General features: G+C 36.8%; 1 protein-coding gene across 1 annotated transcript in view; it reads left to right on the forward strand.

The window, feature by feature from the left end:
- Positions 1-13,297, forward strand: part of LOC100892721 (E3 ubiquitin-protein ligase MIB2) — a 30,788-nt gene extending 17,491 nt beyond the window's left edge. The window contains exons 17-21 of the mRNA XM_030987640.1: positions 587-828; positions 10,500-10,677; positions 11,237-11,369; positions 11,832-11,945; positions 12,339-13,297. Coding sequence (XP_030843500.1) covers positions 587-828; positions 10,500-10,677; positions 11,237-11,369; positions 11,832-11,945; positions 12,339-12,746 — 1,075 coding nt within the window. The 3' untranslated portion in view covers positions 12,747-13,297. The remainder of the gene's footprint in view (positions 1-586; positions 829-10,499; positions 10,678-11,236; positions 11,370-11,831; positions 11,946-12,338) is intronic.
- The last annotated feature ends 1,047 nt before the right edge of the window (positions 13,298-14,344 follow it).

Genomic DNA, 14,344 nt, shown 5'->3' on the forward strand with positions numbered 1-14,344 from the left:
AATAAATAGCTCCAAGAAAACCCTTGTAACACCTGTAAAGATAAATCTTGCACTGGAAACAGTGTTTAATACTTGAATAAGCCAATGTGGCACAGAGGAATCATTTGTGTGTTATATAAAGAATTATAGAAGATGTCAAAAATCATATGAGATCAAAAAAATGTAATTTGTATTGTTATTATTTTGTGTTATGCGAAGCAAAATATTCTGTGTACATGATGCTCTTCATACCCTTCAAACCTGATGTTGATAAATATTTACCATTTTAATTCCTGTTAACAATTTTATATTCTTTCTTGGCCAATCACATAATTTATAGTCCCTTCTTATATTTTCTTTGTTCTATTACATTTTTGAATCATTAGTTCTGTTTTATTTTTAGTTGATTAATGCCATCTTCACATTTTCATTTCTTATCTAAATGATCTTACATAATAATCATTTTTCTTGTCACCTTGCATTATTAACAAAAGTACTTGTACCTTCGTCATTCATGAAACTAGTGTACTTACACATATATTTTCTTCACTTATTGCAATGTAATTATGTCTAGGATATAATGCATTTTATCAATACCTTTTTTTAGATCTGATGATATGTCATCATGGGAGGACCTCGGGGAAGATGAGGATGTGAAGAAGGGACGCCTGAGCAGTAACTCCATCAGTGTTGATGACGATGATATTATCGTTAAGCGAAACGATGGTCTGAGCATCACTGATAAAGGCTCTCCAAATCGGATAAGACAGGACTCAGCTGAGAGTGAGAGTGGAGCTGATGGCCGTCCAGTAGGAAACCAAAAGAAATCTGGCAAACCAAAAATTGAAGGTAAACATCTTTATATAATATAAACAAGTTAAGCCTGCTGCACGCTACACCATATGACTATGATCCGATTTCGGAAGAACTTGTGATAGCATTTTATTTGAACGTTTACATGACCAAGGAGCTGACTAGTTATTTGATTAAAAGAATCTAAATTTTAGGGGATTTCATGCTCCTTTTAAGGGGGGAAAGCTAAATCGGCTCAGAATCGTAGTACGTCATACCAGGAGTGCGAGAATTTGAAGCCGTCTACAATTTCAATTCAATTTTATTTCGCAATATAAAAATCAAAATATACAAAGTAACAGTACATTTTAACTATGTTTACAAAGGTTATATGCGGGGCTTTCCATGAAGGATGCGAAAACCTGTGAAGTTGGATCGCCCATTAAAGAATGAAAAACAAATACAAAAAGAAATATAACATATTATAAGCACACAACAATAAATTAAGTAAAATAAGCAAAGTACAAACACTTCAACTATCTATAAGACAAGAGAAAGTAAAAAAGAGAGAAGAAAAACAATATATAAAGCGGGAAAAGAAAGGAAAGGAAAACAAGATAACAATGAAAGAGGGTTCAGATATACAATTTAGAAGAAAAAAATCAACAACTGAGCTGATTAGTAATTATTTAGTAGTAAGATTTTATATTGTTTTTTAAAGGAAGATATGAATTGTGATTTCGTTATTACTTGGGGAATCATATTCCACTGCTTAGGACCTAGATAACTCATTGATTTAGCTTCATAACTAGACTTAACAGACCATAAATGAAATTTGTTGGAAAGCCGTGTATTGTAATTATGAATTTGACTATTATATTGAAAGAGGTCTGAAAAGGGGGCAGGTAACAACTTCTATAATAATAATACGCTAAGGCTCCGCGGGGGGCGCGACGTCTCGGCGAGCCTTTGTATTCTATTGTTTTTTAATGAGATCGCCGACCGAAGTTGGTGCAGCTATCTCCTCCTGAACCCTCCCCTCGGGGTACCCGTGCCCTGTGCCATCGTCCGCGGGAGAGTCTACTCTGTGGAATTGGCTATACTCCGCCCGAGGTCCTCCTCCGTGTCGACGTCCAGGGCGAAAACAGACGCGATATGCATAATGCAGGATATGCGTGACGATAGAGATACCTCATGGATATTCAAAATTACATCCGTAGACACACGACCGATGACTATCCACTCACATTAAGTTGCGTATTAAATGCACGACGCACAGGGTCGGGCTTACCCGAGTAAAGCATCTTTCTATAGGATATCCATTGTATAGTAGCTGCACAAGCCACAGAGATACACACGAAGCTTCCCGTCCACGTCCAAACTTAGGGACCTATTTCCATCATTATTGCCGCGATTTTTATATAGTTTTCATGAATGGAGGTATGAAATGAAAGCTTATTTTGTGATTATTACGGCCATGCTACTAAATTTTGATTATCATTTTCTAAAGGAAAGTTTTCACAAGAAAACCATTGGACTGACAATTCAGTCGCAAGCTGCCTTCAGTCAGTGCAGTGCTGCTGTGCAGTGTGTGTGAGCTGCAATTTAACTCCAGCAATTAAGCTCCAACACCGGCTCCGCGCACCGCAGGCGTCCGAGGCCTGCGGCGCCGGTGTTCGAGCTTTCTGGAGTTACACTGTGTGTGTGTGTGTGTGAGTTCAGCTGAGCTGAGCTCGAGTCGAAGAGATTTGACACTTTGAAATTGTTATCTGTTGGTTTGCATCATTATTGCCGCGATTTAGTTTCGTGAATAGATTTACGAAACCTGATCTTAGAATTAGTAAAAGTATTACTAATGTTTACGTTTTTAAACGACTGTCTGATTTTCTTGTGAAAATTTTACTTTGAAAAATGATTATCGAAATTCATGGTCAGAAATAATCACAATCTAGGGTCTATTATGTTACAGTTCTTGCATCAAATCAATGCATGAAAACTTAGTTATTGAACTAGAAAAATGTTTTTTTTTTAAATAGGCAATTATGAAGTATAGGAAGCCTGTAACCTGTCCTGAGCCTACTAAACAAATCTCAACAAAGTGTAGGCCTATCCTTTTATGAATTAATGAAAAAGTAGCCCCAGAAAAAAGAGCCCCCGAAAGTTGGAAAAAGTAGTCCCCGAAAATTTCCCAAAAATTTGAAATGGAGCCCCCGAAATGAAAAACTTAATTTTTTGCCTGCGCCCCCCTCTAGAATCCCTCGGATTTCCGCGTGTCCTGAGTTGAGTGTATATATAATATAGGCGTGGGGTCCACGGGTTTCAAGGGGCCATAAACCCCCAAAAGCTCGGGGGTTACGTTCTTCAAAGTTGGGAGGGGGGGGGGTGGGAGATCGAGATCAGATCGCAGCGAGTTGAGTGTATATATAATATAGGCGTGGGGTCCACGGGTTTCAAGGGTCTATAAACCCCCGAAAGCTCGGGGGGTTTAGGTGTTTAATTAGGGTCAGATGAGTATATTTTTAATACTTTATTTGTGACACTTGCGGGTCACTAATTGGCGTGGGGTCAATACGTAGAGTTGTGTAGTGTTGCGTACAAACTACGCTGGCCTACGTTACTATATGCTGAGGAACGAAAAGGGGTACGCAAGATGAAAGAAAACAATTCAACATGTTTAATTTTTTTTGCGTACTTTCGGCGTAGAAACTTGACGCAGAAAGCAGCCTTTTTACGCAACACTACGCTACATGCCTACGCAACAGTACGCTACCCTACGCCAGATCGACAAAGCAGTAAAAGCTTTCCACACAGTAAGCAACCATAAGCAAACCTGTACGCCAGCCTACGCATAACCTACGCAGGGACTATTTTCCCATTAATACGCAGCCTAATTTCTGCGTAGTCGGTACGCCACAATACGGAACTCTACGCAGTTCCAGTGGCTTAAAGAATAATTACCGGTACAGTTGGATCGTTTTTTAAATTTTTATATAAGGCCAAATTAAAAAAAAAAATTTTTAGCATCCTGTTTTTTCGAAAAATGGGAAGGAGGAGGCCCTTTTTTTTTTCTTTCAAAATGGCCGCTCCGTACATTTTCCCTGACATTCAGGCTATTTTTCAAGATGGCGGCCGACAATTTTTTTTTTTTCTTATTTAAAATCAGAAATACATTTTAGCAGTGCTTTTCATGTTTTTTTTCTTTCAAAAAAAAAATAAATAAATTAAAAAAAAAAAAATAGGAGGCGGCCCCCCAAAAAGGAAGCAGGCGGGGACGCTGTTTTTTTTTCTTTCAAAAAAAAAAAAAATAGGAGGCGGCCCCCAAAAAGGAAGCGGGCGGGGACGCTAAACATGTATATTTTTTTAATGGCCTGAATGGCAAATAAAGTTCTTGGTGGTTTTAATTTAGACAGTCTCTATATATCTATTTACACCCCCCCCCCCCCGCCCACCTCTAAAATCCCGCGGATTTCCGCGGGTCCTGCTAGTGTTTTTATATTTGTACATGAACGTTGCAATTTCTTGCTTATTTATATCATATATATTTAATAACGATAGCTTCTTAAACAAGGGTGCTGATGGTGCTAGATAATGAGAATTGGTAGCTATTCTTAAACATTTCTTTTGAACTTTAAATAGTGAGTCTAATTCAGTTTGTGTTGCATTAATGGCCCATACAATATTACAGTATTTCAAGTAAGGGAAAATAATGGAATGATATAAAGTTATCAAATTTTCGGGTAACAAACTATATTTTAGCTTATTTATCAAGCCAGCATTTCTGCTGATCTTATGTAAAACATTTGTGATATGGTCCTTAAATCCCAAGCAATTATCTAATACGACACCCAAGAAGTTAACGGAATTACTTAATTGAATAAGTTTATTGTTAATGTAAATGGGAATATTATCGTTATTAATGAAAGGACCGTTATTGCTAGCTATATCGGAAATTTTGGAAATTTTAGATCCTATATTATATTTAGTTTTTCGAAAATAAACACATTTAGTTTTGTCAACATTCAGGGACAATTTATTTGCTTTTAACCAGTCAGATATATTCTTAAGCTCATTATTTAGAACGCGGACAGTATTATTCAAATCTTTAGATGAAAAAATATACTAGTGTCATCAGCAAATTGATAGAAGGTTAATAAGTTAGATGATTTACAAAGATCATTTATGTATAAAAGAAATAGCAGGGGACCCAGTATTGATCCCTGAGGTACCCCAATAAAGACATTTAACGAAAAAGACAAAACACCGTGGACAAAAGTATGTTGAACTCTGTTTAAAAGATAGTCCCTAAACCAGTCTAATGCAATCCCTCGTATTCCACATTGTTGTAGTTTAAATAAAAGTATCGAGTGATCCATAGAATCGAATGCCTTAGATATGTCTAAGAAAATCCCTATTATATGTTCGTTAGCTTGAAATGAATCTAATATTTTTTGTTGCACTTTTAAAAGAACATGTTCACAGGAATAGCTGGGTCTAAATCCATATTGAGTGTCACTTAAAATATCGTTGAAATTTAAAAATTTATATAACCGATTATAGATTAGTCGTTCAAGTAATTTAGATTTCGATTCAATTGTAACAAGTTCTTATAATATTCTTGACGAGCTCTACGAAGGGCATTAATAACTTTATTTCTAATTTTTTTTAAATTTTCTCTCATCACTTGTACGTCTTGTTTGACAAAATGTTTTAAAACTTTTATTTTTTTTCTTAGTCAATTTCAATATTTTATTGGTAACCCACGGTTTCCTATTTTTTCTTCTCTTTTTTGTTGATGTAAGAGGAAAATGTTTATCATACAATTTAAGGAATATATTCATAAATAAAGTATAAGCTTTATCAGCATCCATACACCTTAGTACGTCACCCCAATCAATGTTACTTAATTCAACAAAAAAAACTATTAATCGTTTAATCATTGATTTTCCTGTAAGTATAGGACTGTTCTGAAACATTTTTATAAACACCTCTCTTATAGCAGAAAATTGGCATATGATCAGTAATTGAGGAATACAAAATACCTGGAGTAACATCATTGTCATTCGTTAATATGTTATCAATAATAAAAAGGGATGAGTTGGTTACACGGGTTGGAAGATTAATTTGAATGTAAAAGCCGTGTGACGCAATTATGTTCATTAGAGTAATAATACTATTTGAAGTAATTTTCAATAAATCAATATTATAGTCTCCAAGGAGATAGATTTGTTTATTTTCCTTGGAGAGTTCTTGCAATAGTTTATCAAAATATGTCATATATTGATATAAATTGGACTTCGGGGGTCTGTAGATTACACCAATTACTATACTTTTTAATCGAGGTATATTAATTTCAACAAATACAGTTTCACATGAAGAACACGTGGGATTCAAGTCATCCCGTAATCGATAACACAACTTTTCGTCTAAAAATATTCCCACGCCTCCTCCTCTACCAATTTTTCTGTTATTATTAATAAAATTATATCCATCCAACATGTAACAATTTTCGTTTTCTGAATTCAGCCACGTCTCTGTCATACCAATAGCCGTAAAATTTAAAGAAAGGTTGCTAAGGTAGGCAGAAATCTGATCAAAGTTTTTGGCCATACTCCTCGAGTTAAAGTGTATAGCACTAAATTGTACTAAATTTGGATCTATAGACTCTTTAAATTCATCTTCCAAATAATATTTGCAATCATTTACATATTGTTGATCAAAGTCAGAATCAAGAATTGGAATAGAATCGTTTAATCTTACATCTTCACTCATGTCATTTAAATCATCGTAAGTTATACGTATTTTGTTTACTTGTGCAACACAGTTAAGGTATTCATCATTGTTGACAGAAGAGAATGGAAAGACAGAACACAAATTCATAGACATGCAAAATACGGGAACAAAATATTCATAAAAAAACTACGTAAACTACAAAATTAAACAGGTCTATTGAGTAGTCCAAATTAATATATGTATATCTATATATATATATATATATATATATAATATATCGGGCAAAAACAAAACAGAAAATATAAAATTGAATGCATATGGAAATGCATCAGTGAAAATGATTGTATACTAGTATTTGTTCATTAATTTGTCTCTTTCCCAGTGTCAAAATGGTTCATTAACTTATTTTCATTATCCATAACATTCACTGTCCATTTTATTTTCATCAGTTTCTCTCATTCGGTCATTCATTGTCTTTCTTTATAACCACTTTAATTCTTCTTTGCTACGAATCACCCCGGGCCCCCACTCAGAGGTCGGAATGACCGCATGCGTGTTGCCAAAATGTCCGGTAAAGGGGTACTTTTCGTGCGACAAAGTCCGGCCCGAGAATTGTTAAAAAAAAAGGGGTGTATTTGACTTTTCACCCGGAGATTAAAAAGGGGGTGTTTTTCTTTTTTTTCTTCTCATCTCTTTGGACTCCTGAGAAATTATTCCGAATTTAGGGGGGTAAATTGAGCATTTTTCCTGATTTAGGGGGGTCTCCAAGGCAGGAAAAGCCCGCAAAAAGCCCGCGAAAGGGGGGTTCGGAAATGTTGGCAGTCCTCAGATAGGGGGTGCTTTCAAAAACAGGGTACGAGCATATGCGTACCCTAAATAACACTGAGTGGGGGGGGGGCCGGGCAAATCACTCGCTTGATGGTGTTTCCTCTGGTTGCCGGCAGTAACACGATTACGCGCCCATCTGAGGTCCATGCCTCTTTCACCTTCTCATGCTGCTTAGCGGCATAGAGAAGGTCCTGATTGGTCTTCGTCAATGCCTCGTCGATTCCGATACCACTTCCCTTTAGCTTCCTGCGCACTTTCAGGATTTCAGTTCTCATGCGATAAGTAGTGAGCTTCACGATGATTGCTCGCGGTCTTGGTTTCTTCGATGCTCGCGCTGTGCCTGGTGCCAGTGACGTAGTTCCGTGTGCTTCGTCACGCTTGGGAGCAGCGATCCGATGGGACCGGTCTATGTCATTCGGGGTAAGGGATACCCCGAGACGCTCCGTCACCAACTTACATATGACGTCATCAGTGTTCTCACTCATACTGCCATTCCCTTCACGGTTCATCTCCTCAACACCGTAGAACTTGATGCAATTTCGCCGAGAGTATTATTCAGTATCGTTTAGGGACATTTTGAAGTTGTCTATAGATGATTGATGGTTATGTAACTGATGATTCAATCTCGTAATTTCTACTTCTTTTGATTGCAGGATGGACTCAAATTCCAACAGTTTGACGTCATTATGGTCAAGTCGCTCTATTATGTTTTCGTGAACCTTTTCAATCTTTGACAGTCGCTTGATAAGTTTACCTAATTGTTTGCTTACGGCTTTATCGACTGCCTTTTCAATGCCGTCGTAGTAATCGTCGCTTTGGAGATATTCACGAATAGTTTTCATGGCTGCTTCTTCAGCCTTAGATTTAACTGGCATATTGCTGAAGCCAGTGATTCACTCAGGGGGAATGTGATATGTCGGTACAAATATATGAATATAACCAAGAGTCGAAGAAAAATTGTTCAGGCAACCAGAATATTACAGTTGAAGTTGACGAACTAGACCTTCGTTCATACTAAACATATTCACCAACACATTTCCGCAAATAGAGGAGACAATCTTTCAAAACATGTCTGATAATTCCTCGCTAAAAATGATATCAAACATCAGTTAACTCATGTATGTTCTTGTGTAGCAACACAAACAGATAATAGGTCGGAGTATACTGCACAAATTATGATGTAGGTTGAAGAACTAACACAAATGTGTATAACTGTATATATAGTCACCCGCACTCAACGATAGCATATGGGACTGTATAGTCATTCACTGAACAGTAACAAGCATCAGATCATTCACTTTCACCTCCATAAAACTTCGAAGAATCCACTATCAAACTTCCAAATCACATTTCAAAGTGCCACAATTGGCATAAAAATACACAGCAGCAAAACAAGAGACCATCGCGTTATGAAATAGGAGTTTTATCGATGATTTTACTCCTTTTCGGTAGTACATGTCAAAACAACGCGTCCGTTGAGGCTGGTAGTTCCTTTTGTATACTGACTTGAAGAGATAAATACACTGAAATTCAAGATGTTAATATTCTTATCATTATTTAGAACCAGAAGCAGTACCTCATTGTACTAATTCTTCTTATCGTGAACAATGATATCCACTGTTTTTTAAACTGAAAACTCTAAAAGTTGATGATATTTATACCCTGCAAACTGCAGACTGCACTTTTTATGTTCCGCTTACACAACGGGCAACTTCCCTTCTATTTCTCCCCATTATTTGATATGAATAAACATGTACACTCGTATTCCACAAGACAAGCTGACAAATTCCATTTGAGAGATCCAAAAACCGTATTAGCCTTCAAATCCATTTGGCATGCTGGTCCAGATACAATTGGAATTCACTCCCTACTGTAATTCAAAATCTGAAGTCGACATTCTCTACCAAAATAGCTGTAAAGACTATGCTCCTAACCCATTACCAATAATTTGTGCTTTAATCTTCATTTTATGTTATTCATTCAACTACCAATTGTTAAATGACCTGGCGTTATAAACATGTATTCTAATGTTATCAGGTGTCTGATATTTTAGAATTCTACAGTCTCTTCTCTTCTCTCTGTCTTTTTTCTATTGCAAGTCACTCTCTCTCTTTCTCTCTTCATTATGTTTCATCTATCTGCGTTCATTCAAATGAACTTATTACAAGGGTTGGATTGATTTTTAAATGGAAATGTTTGTAGACCTACATATATTGGGGTCAGCCAGGTTGGACCAGGAATTTAGACATACAGTACCTTCTATGCACATTACCCTAAAGCTGCTTCAATTACTTCTGGAAGAGTACCATCCTAGCTATCGTGTGTTTGCCAATACAATATTTAGGAAAGCCTAAAGTGAATTAGGTTTAAGTATTTAAGATGTCTTTGAAAATAGATTTATTGACTTAGTGCGAAGTACAAGAGTACCATATGAAGAGAATTGTCATTTGATATCTTTGCTTGAAATGCACTGTACACTGATAAAAGCTGCCAAAGCTAAAGCTACAGTTTAAATTCTCAAACCACTTTTGAAATGGCAGAGGGAAGTTGTGTGATAATGTGGTATGCACTGTAAAGCTATTTTAAATGTGTTGTGGATAAATAACCTGACTATAGATCTCAAAGATATGTGGTTCAAATCCCAGCCCGGCACCAAGCCACTTTCTACCCAGATGTAAATGGATACATGATAAAACTGAGTGCAGGTTACTTTGATGGCTTTGCTATAACCAGGATAATAATGTCTAAGCACCATTATATTATGCACTATTATTATGTACTATGTAGTAGAGGTGTTGTGGTGAAGTGGATAAGTCTCCAGACTGTGAACCACAAGGTAAAGGGTTCGAAGCCCTGCGGCTGAATTGACATACATTGGCAAGGCATTAATCTTCATTTCCCACACTTGATCCAGATGTATGAAATGGGTATGTGGAAGGAATTGTCCCTCGAATGGACGGTGCTATGATAGCTGGAGCTAAAGCTGGGGAAATAATATCCAAAGTCCTTTGAAAGTGCATATAGATTTAATTATTATGTGACATTTGATGTACAATAAATGTTGCTATACAATATAAAAACAGATTAGATTGTATATATTGATATTGATTTATATATTAGATTGTATATATGTATGAAATCATATTTCTCTCATGTTATTCTCATTCCAGTCTTCGATCTTGTGCACAAAATTGAAGTCTCTGACCTAGACATGGGTCCTGTGGTTGGGAAGGGGCAGTTTGGAGTGGTCCATCGAGCCTCCTGGAGGGGGACTCCAGTGGCAGTCAAAAAGATCTCCATGATGGGTAGCAGAAAAGATGAAATCGAGAAGGAAGTCGCTATACACAGGTATCCAGATATATTCTTATCACACATGTGTTGTTAGGATAGTCTCGTGTCTAATTACATTTTTCTAAGAAATTGAGAGTCATGTGTCACATCGTACCAAAAATGGCAGAAAGTGGCTTTCGGGAATAGCACAATCAATTGAAGTTCGAAAAGGATAATCTAGAGTGTTAGTTTTTCTAATGTTTGTTTACTATTTGATCTAAACACTTTTTGACAAGTACTAAAAGGGTATCTTGGAAGATCAGAAAGTTTTGGTGGTTGACTAGCATTATGCATGTCTGCTATGCTCCCCTGGAATCGCAGAATGTACATCCATTATACGGAAGCAAGCTTTGATTCGCTGACCGTGATAGATTCATATCTATAAAGTGCTGGGACACAACCATTGATTTATTCGGCTATATATGGATCCAGAATATTTATATTAAAATGTCATGCCTAACTTTGTAGGGTAGTGAGTATAGGTTTACTCAGGACTTAGCTTTATTGACCAGAGATATTTGTGATGAGAAATGATCATCAAACTTTCTTTCTCCTCCATATTCTTCTCTCCATTAAGACGGGCATGTCATCCTAACATCGTTCAGATGATGGCTCTAGGATACCAGGGACGAGAGGCCTTCCTGGTAATGCAGTTCATTGAAGGACCAAGTTTACACACCGTCATTTTCCCTGATAGGGATGACGTTAAGGTAATTAATTCAAGGGTTTCCAGGAAAATGCAGGGCTGAAGGGAGCGGGGAAACGACCCATTAAAGTGAATGATTGGTAGACTGGATACCATTCAGTTCCCTGATTGTAAGTGCAAGTTCGACTTCATTCACATATGATGTGATAATTGTCAAAAACAAAGCTACATCAATGAAATTACATGTCCCAGTGCCCTTCACATTGTTTAACTCACAGGAATATGTGTAGTGTAGTAGGGGCCACAGCTGCATACATCTTTTTTTCATTCAAAATATCATTATTTTTTTTAAGGTAGTTTACCATGTCACGTGAGTACAGAGCTTTAGAAAACCATCATTTCCCTAGACATAGATGATTTTATGATCATATCAAAATCTCCAATTTTCCTCATCTATGAATCCGAACGATTCTGTACATTGTTGAAATGGCCTATTTCTTATTGCATATCAATAATCATTTTGCAGATTCCTCTAGACTGGGCCAAAAAGCTTCAGATATCTTGTGAGGTTCTCCAGGCTGTAACCTTCATGCATGCCTGCAACATCTTACATCTTGATATTAAGCCTGCCAATATTCTAGTAAGTACATGGGGGAAGCCATTTTAAAAGTTCAGAAAGTTTATTGATGTATTGAATTCCATGGAAGGAGAAACACTTTATGTACTTCTCACTCAACTGTACTTCTCATGCTTTTAAAGGGTTACTGTAAATTCATGCTGGATGGGTCTGGTAAGATTTACATGTATGTCTTGATACGTTTTGTGTGCTGATGATGCCTGGTAGGCTAAATATATGTGTGATACCCGTGATACACACCATACAAGACTATACAAAAACAGTTGATATGCAACCCTTTATATTCATGTTGTATATATTGATCTTTAAAACCATGTGTCCTGTATTTTATCACAGGTTCAATTTTATATAAGGGAATTTACCCATCATAACATATAGTGTTTTTTATTCTGTTAGGTGGAATCTGCAACAATTCGTCCCTACATCTGTGACTTGGGCCTGGCCCACATCAAGAACCGCAACCTCATGTCCCAATCCGCAGTCAACATCAGAGGCACACCGTGCTTCATGCCCCCAGAGGCACTTGGCGCAACGGAACCCGGTTACAGGCACTCCAACAAACATGACATCTGGTCGGTTGCAGGAACATTAGTGGAGCTATACTCCAATAAGCGGTTGTGGGGAGACTCGGTGCATCCTCTTGCCCTGATGGCTCGTATTTTAACAGGCCAGATGAGTAAACCTGAGTCTTTGACAGCTGTAGATTCTAAGGTTCAGAAGATCCTTGAACCATGCTTCAGACAGAAGCCAGAGAAGAGACCAGCCGCTTCTGATCTCCTCGATCAGTTCAATGACCTCACTTAACGGTAGTGTACAGAGTTTATAAAAAGGGAAAAAAAAAGTAATAATTGTCTTTGCTTTGTTAAGAACAATAATAAATATATTAATATTAGATAATGTTATAGCGCACATATCTACCAAACATGGTGCACAAGGCGTTCCAATATTATTCTTGCTGCACAGAGTACAGAATAATGATCCCGGCACTCACAGCATTGAATAAATTTAATATTACCGGTCCCCATTTGTGCCTGGGTGGAGAGTAGAAAATGTATATTAATGTCTTGCAAAAGGACACCAGTGTTTCACACATGTCCTTGGCACCTCCAGACAAATGTTGACTGGAAAATCATAGATACAACTGTACAGGAAAACACAGATCTTCAACAAAACATCATCTTTCAATGCCTGTTGGAAAAATGAAGTGTGAAAAAAGATTCTTGTAATATTCAATGGCTCTCAATTTTTTGGTAACAGCTGGTGGGATAATGTATATCTCAATGGTACATGTACAATTGTTTTGAAATGTATTGTATTCTGAAGCATCCCAAAGTGATTTAGAACTTCCAAAGGAACAAAGCTGTACATAGCACAAGTATTCATCTAATCATACATATAACTAGAATGTCTAGATGCTTCCCATCTCAAGAAGAACATCATATTTCTTTGCGACACAGTGATCTGTCTGCTTGAATGATTTAGTCTAATTTAATATTATAGTATTAATGACTGCTTTGAGAGAAATAGTTGTTTTTATACGCTCAAGGGAAGGTTAGAATTGTGCTATTACCCGAGGCGTGCCGAGGGCAATAGCCCAATTGTAACCTTCCCGAGAGCGTATAAAAACAACTATTTCTCGAATATTAAAGCAGTCATTAATACTTTTATATGCCGAAAAAAAAATAGACTAAAAAATAAAAAAAACTTTTGTCGAAGATGGGGATCGATCTCTTGCGTACAAAAGGTGATGATACTAAAGTCAGCGCCTTAACCCGCTCGGCCAGCGCGCTATGTTACCATAGATAGCAGTTTTCTCCAATATATACATTAAAATGGATTGAAAACGTGGATGCTTCGCCGCTGCTTCGTTAAACGGGCAGTTCTTTTACTTTTGCAATGCATATTGGCACGAACTTAGATCAAGATCTATCGGCAGATGTTGTTTTTTTGTTTTTGGAAGTTTATTTTCGTCTTCATGTCAACAATGCAAGATAAAATTGTCGGTAAGATCGATCGAGATTCAATTGTATTGAAATTACCGACCAGTTCTTCGCACACATACGGTATCCTCGATCGCTCAGACCATTTTTCAACATGTAAACCTATGGGGTAACCATGGAGACTGAACTATTTTCCCAATAACCATGGTTACTGGGAATTTTACAGAAATAGTTGAAGTTTATGAATGCAATTTCGACCAATCAGATGGCTGGATTTCTTAAGTGAGGTATATAATAATACTTATTATTAAAAAGGAATGGTTAATTCAAGAGAAATCTATAATAGAAACATATTTGCATTTAATCGCTTTTAAAAAGCACCTACAATCTTTCCAAGGTCAAAATCATATATATATTTTTATAGAAATGAAATGAAAAACATATCTTGAGTGTACTTCTCTA

Source organism: Strongylocentrotus purpuratus, unplaced genomic scaffold (genome assembly GCF_000002235.5).
Source record: "Strongylocentrotus purpuratus isolate Spur 01 unplaced genomic scaffold, Spur_5.0 spur5_scaffold_16, whole genome shotgun sequence".
Taxonomy (NCBI): Eukaryota; Metazoa; Echinodermata; class Echinoidea; order Camarodonta; family Strongylocentrotidae; genus Strongylocentrotus; species Strongylocentrotus purpuratus.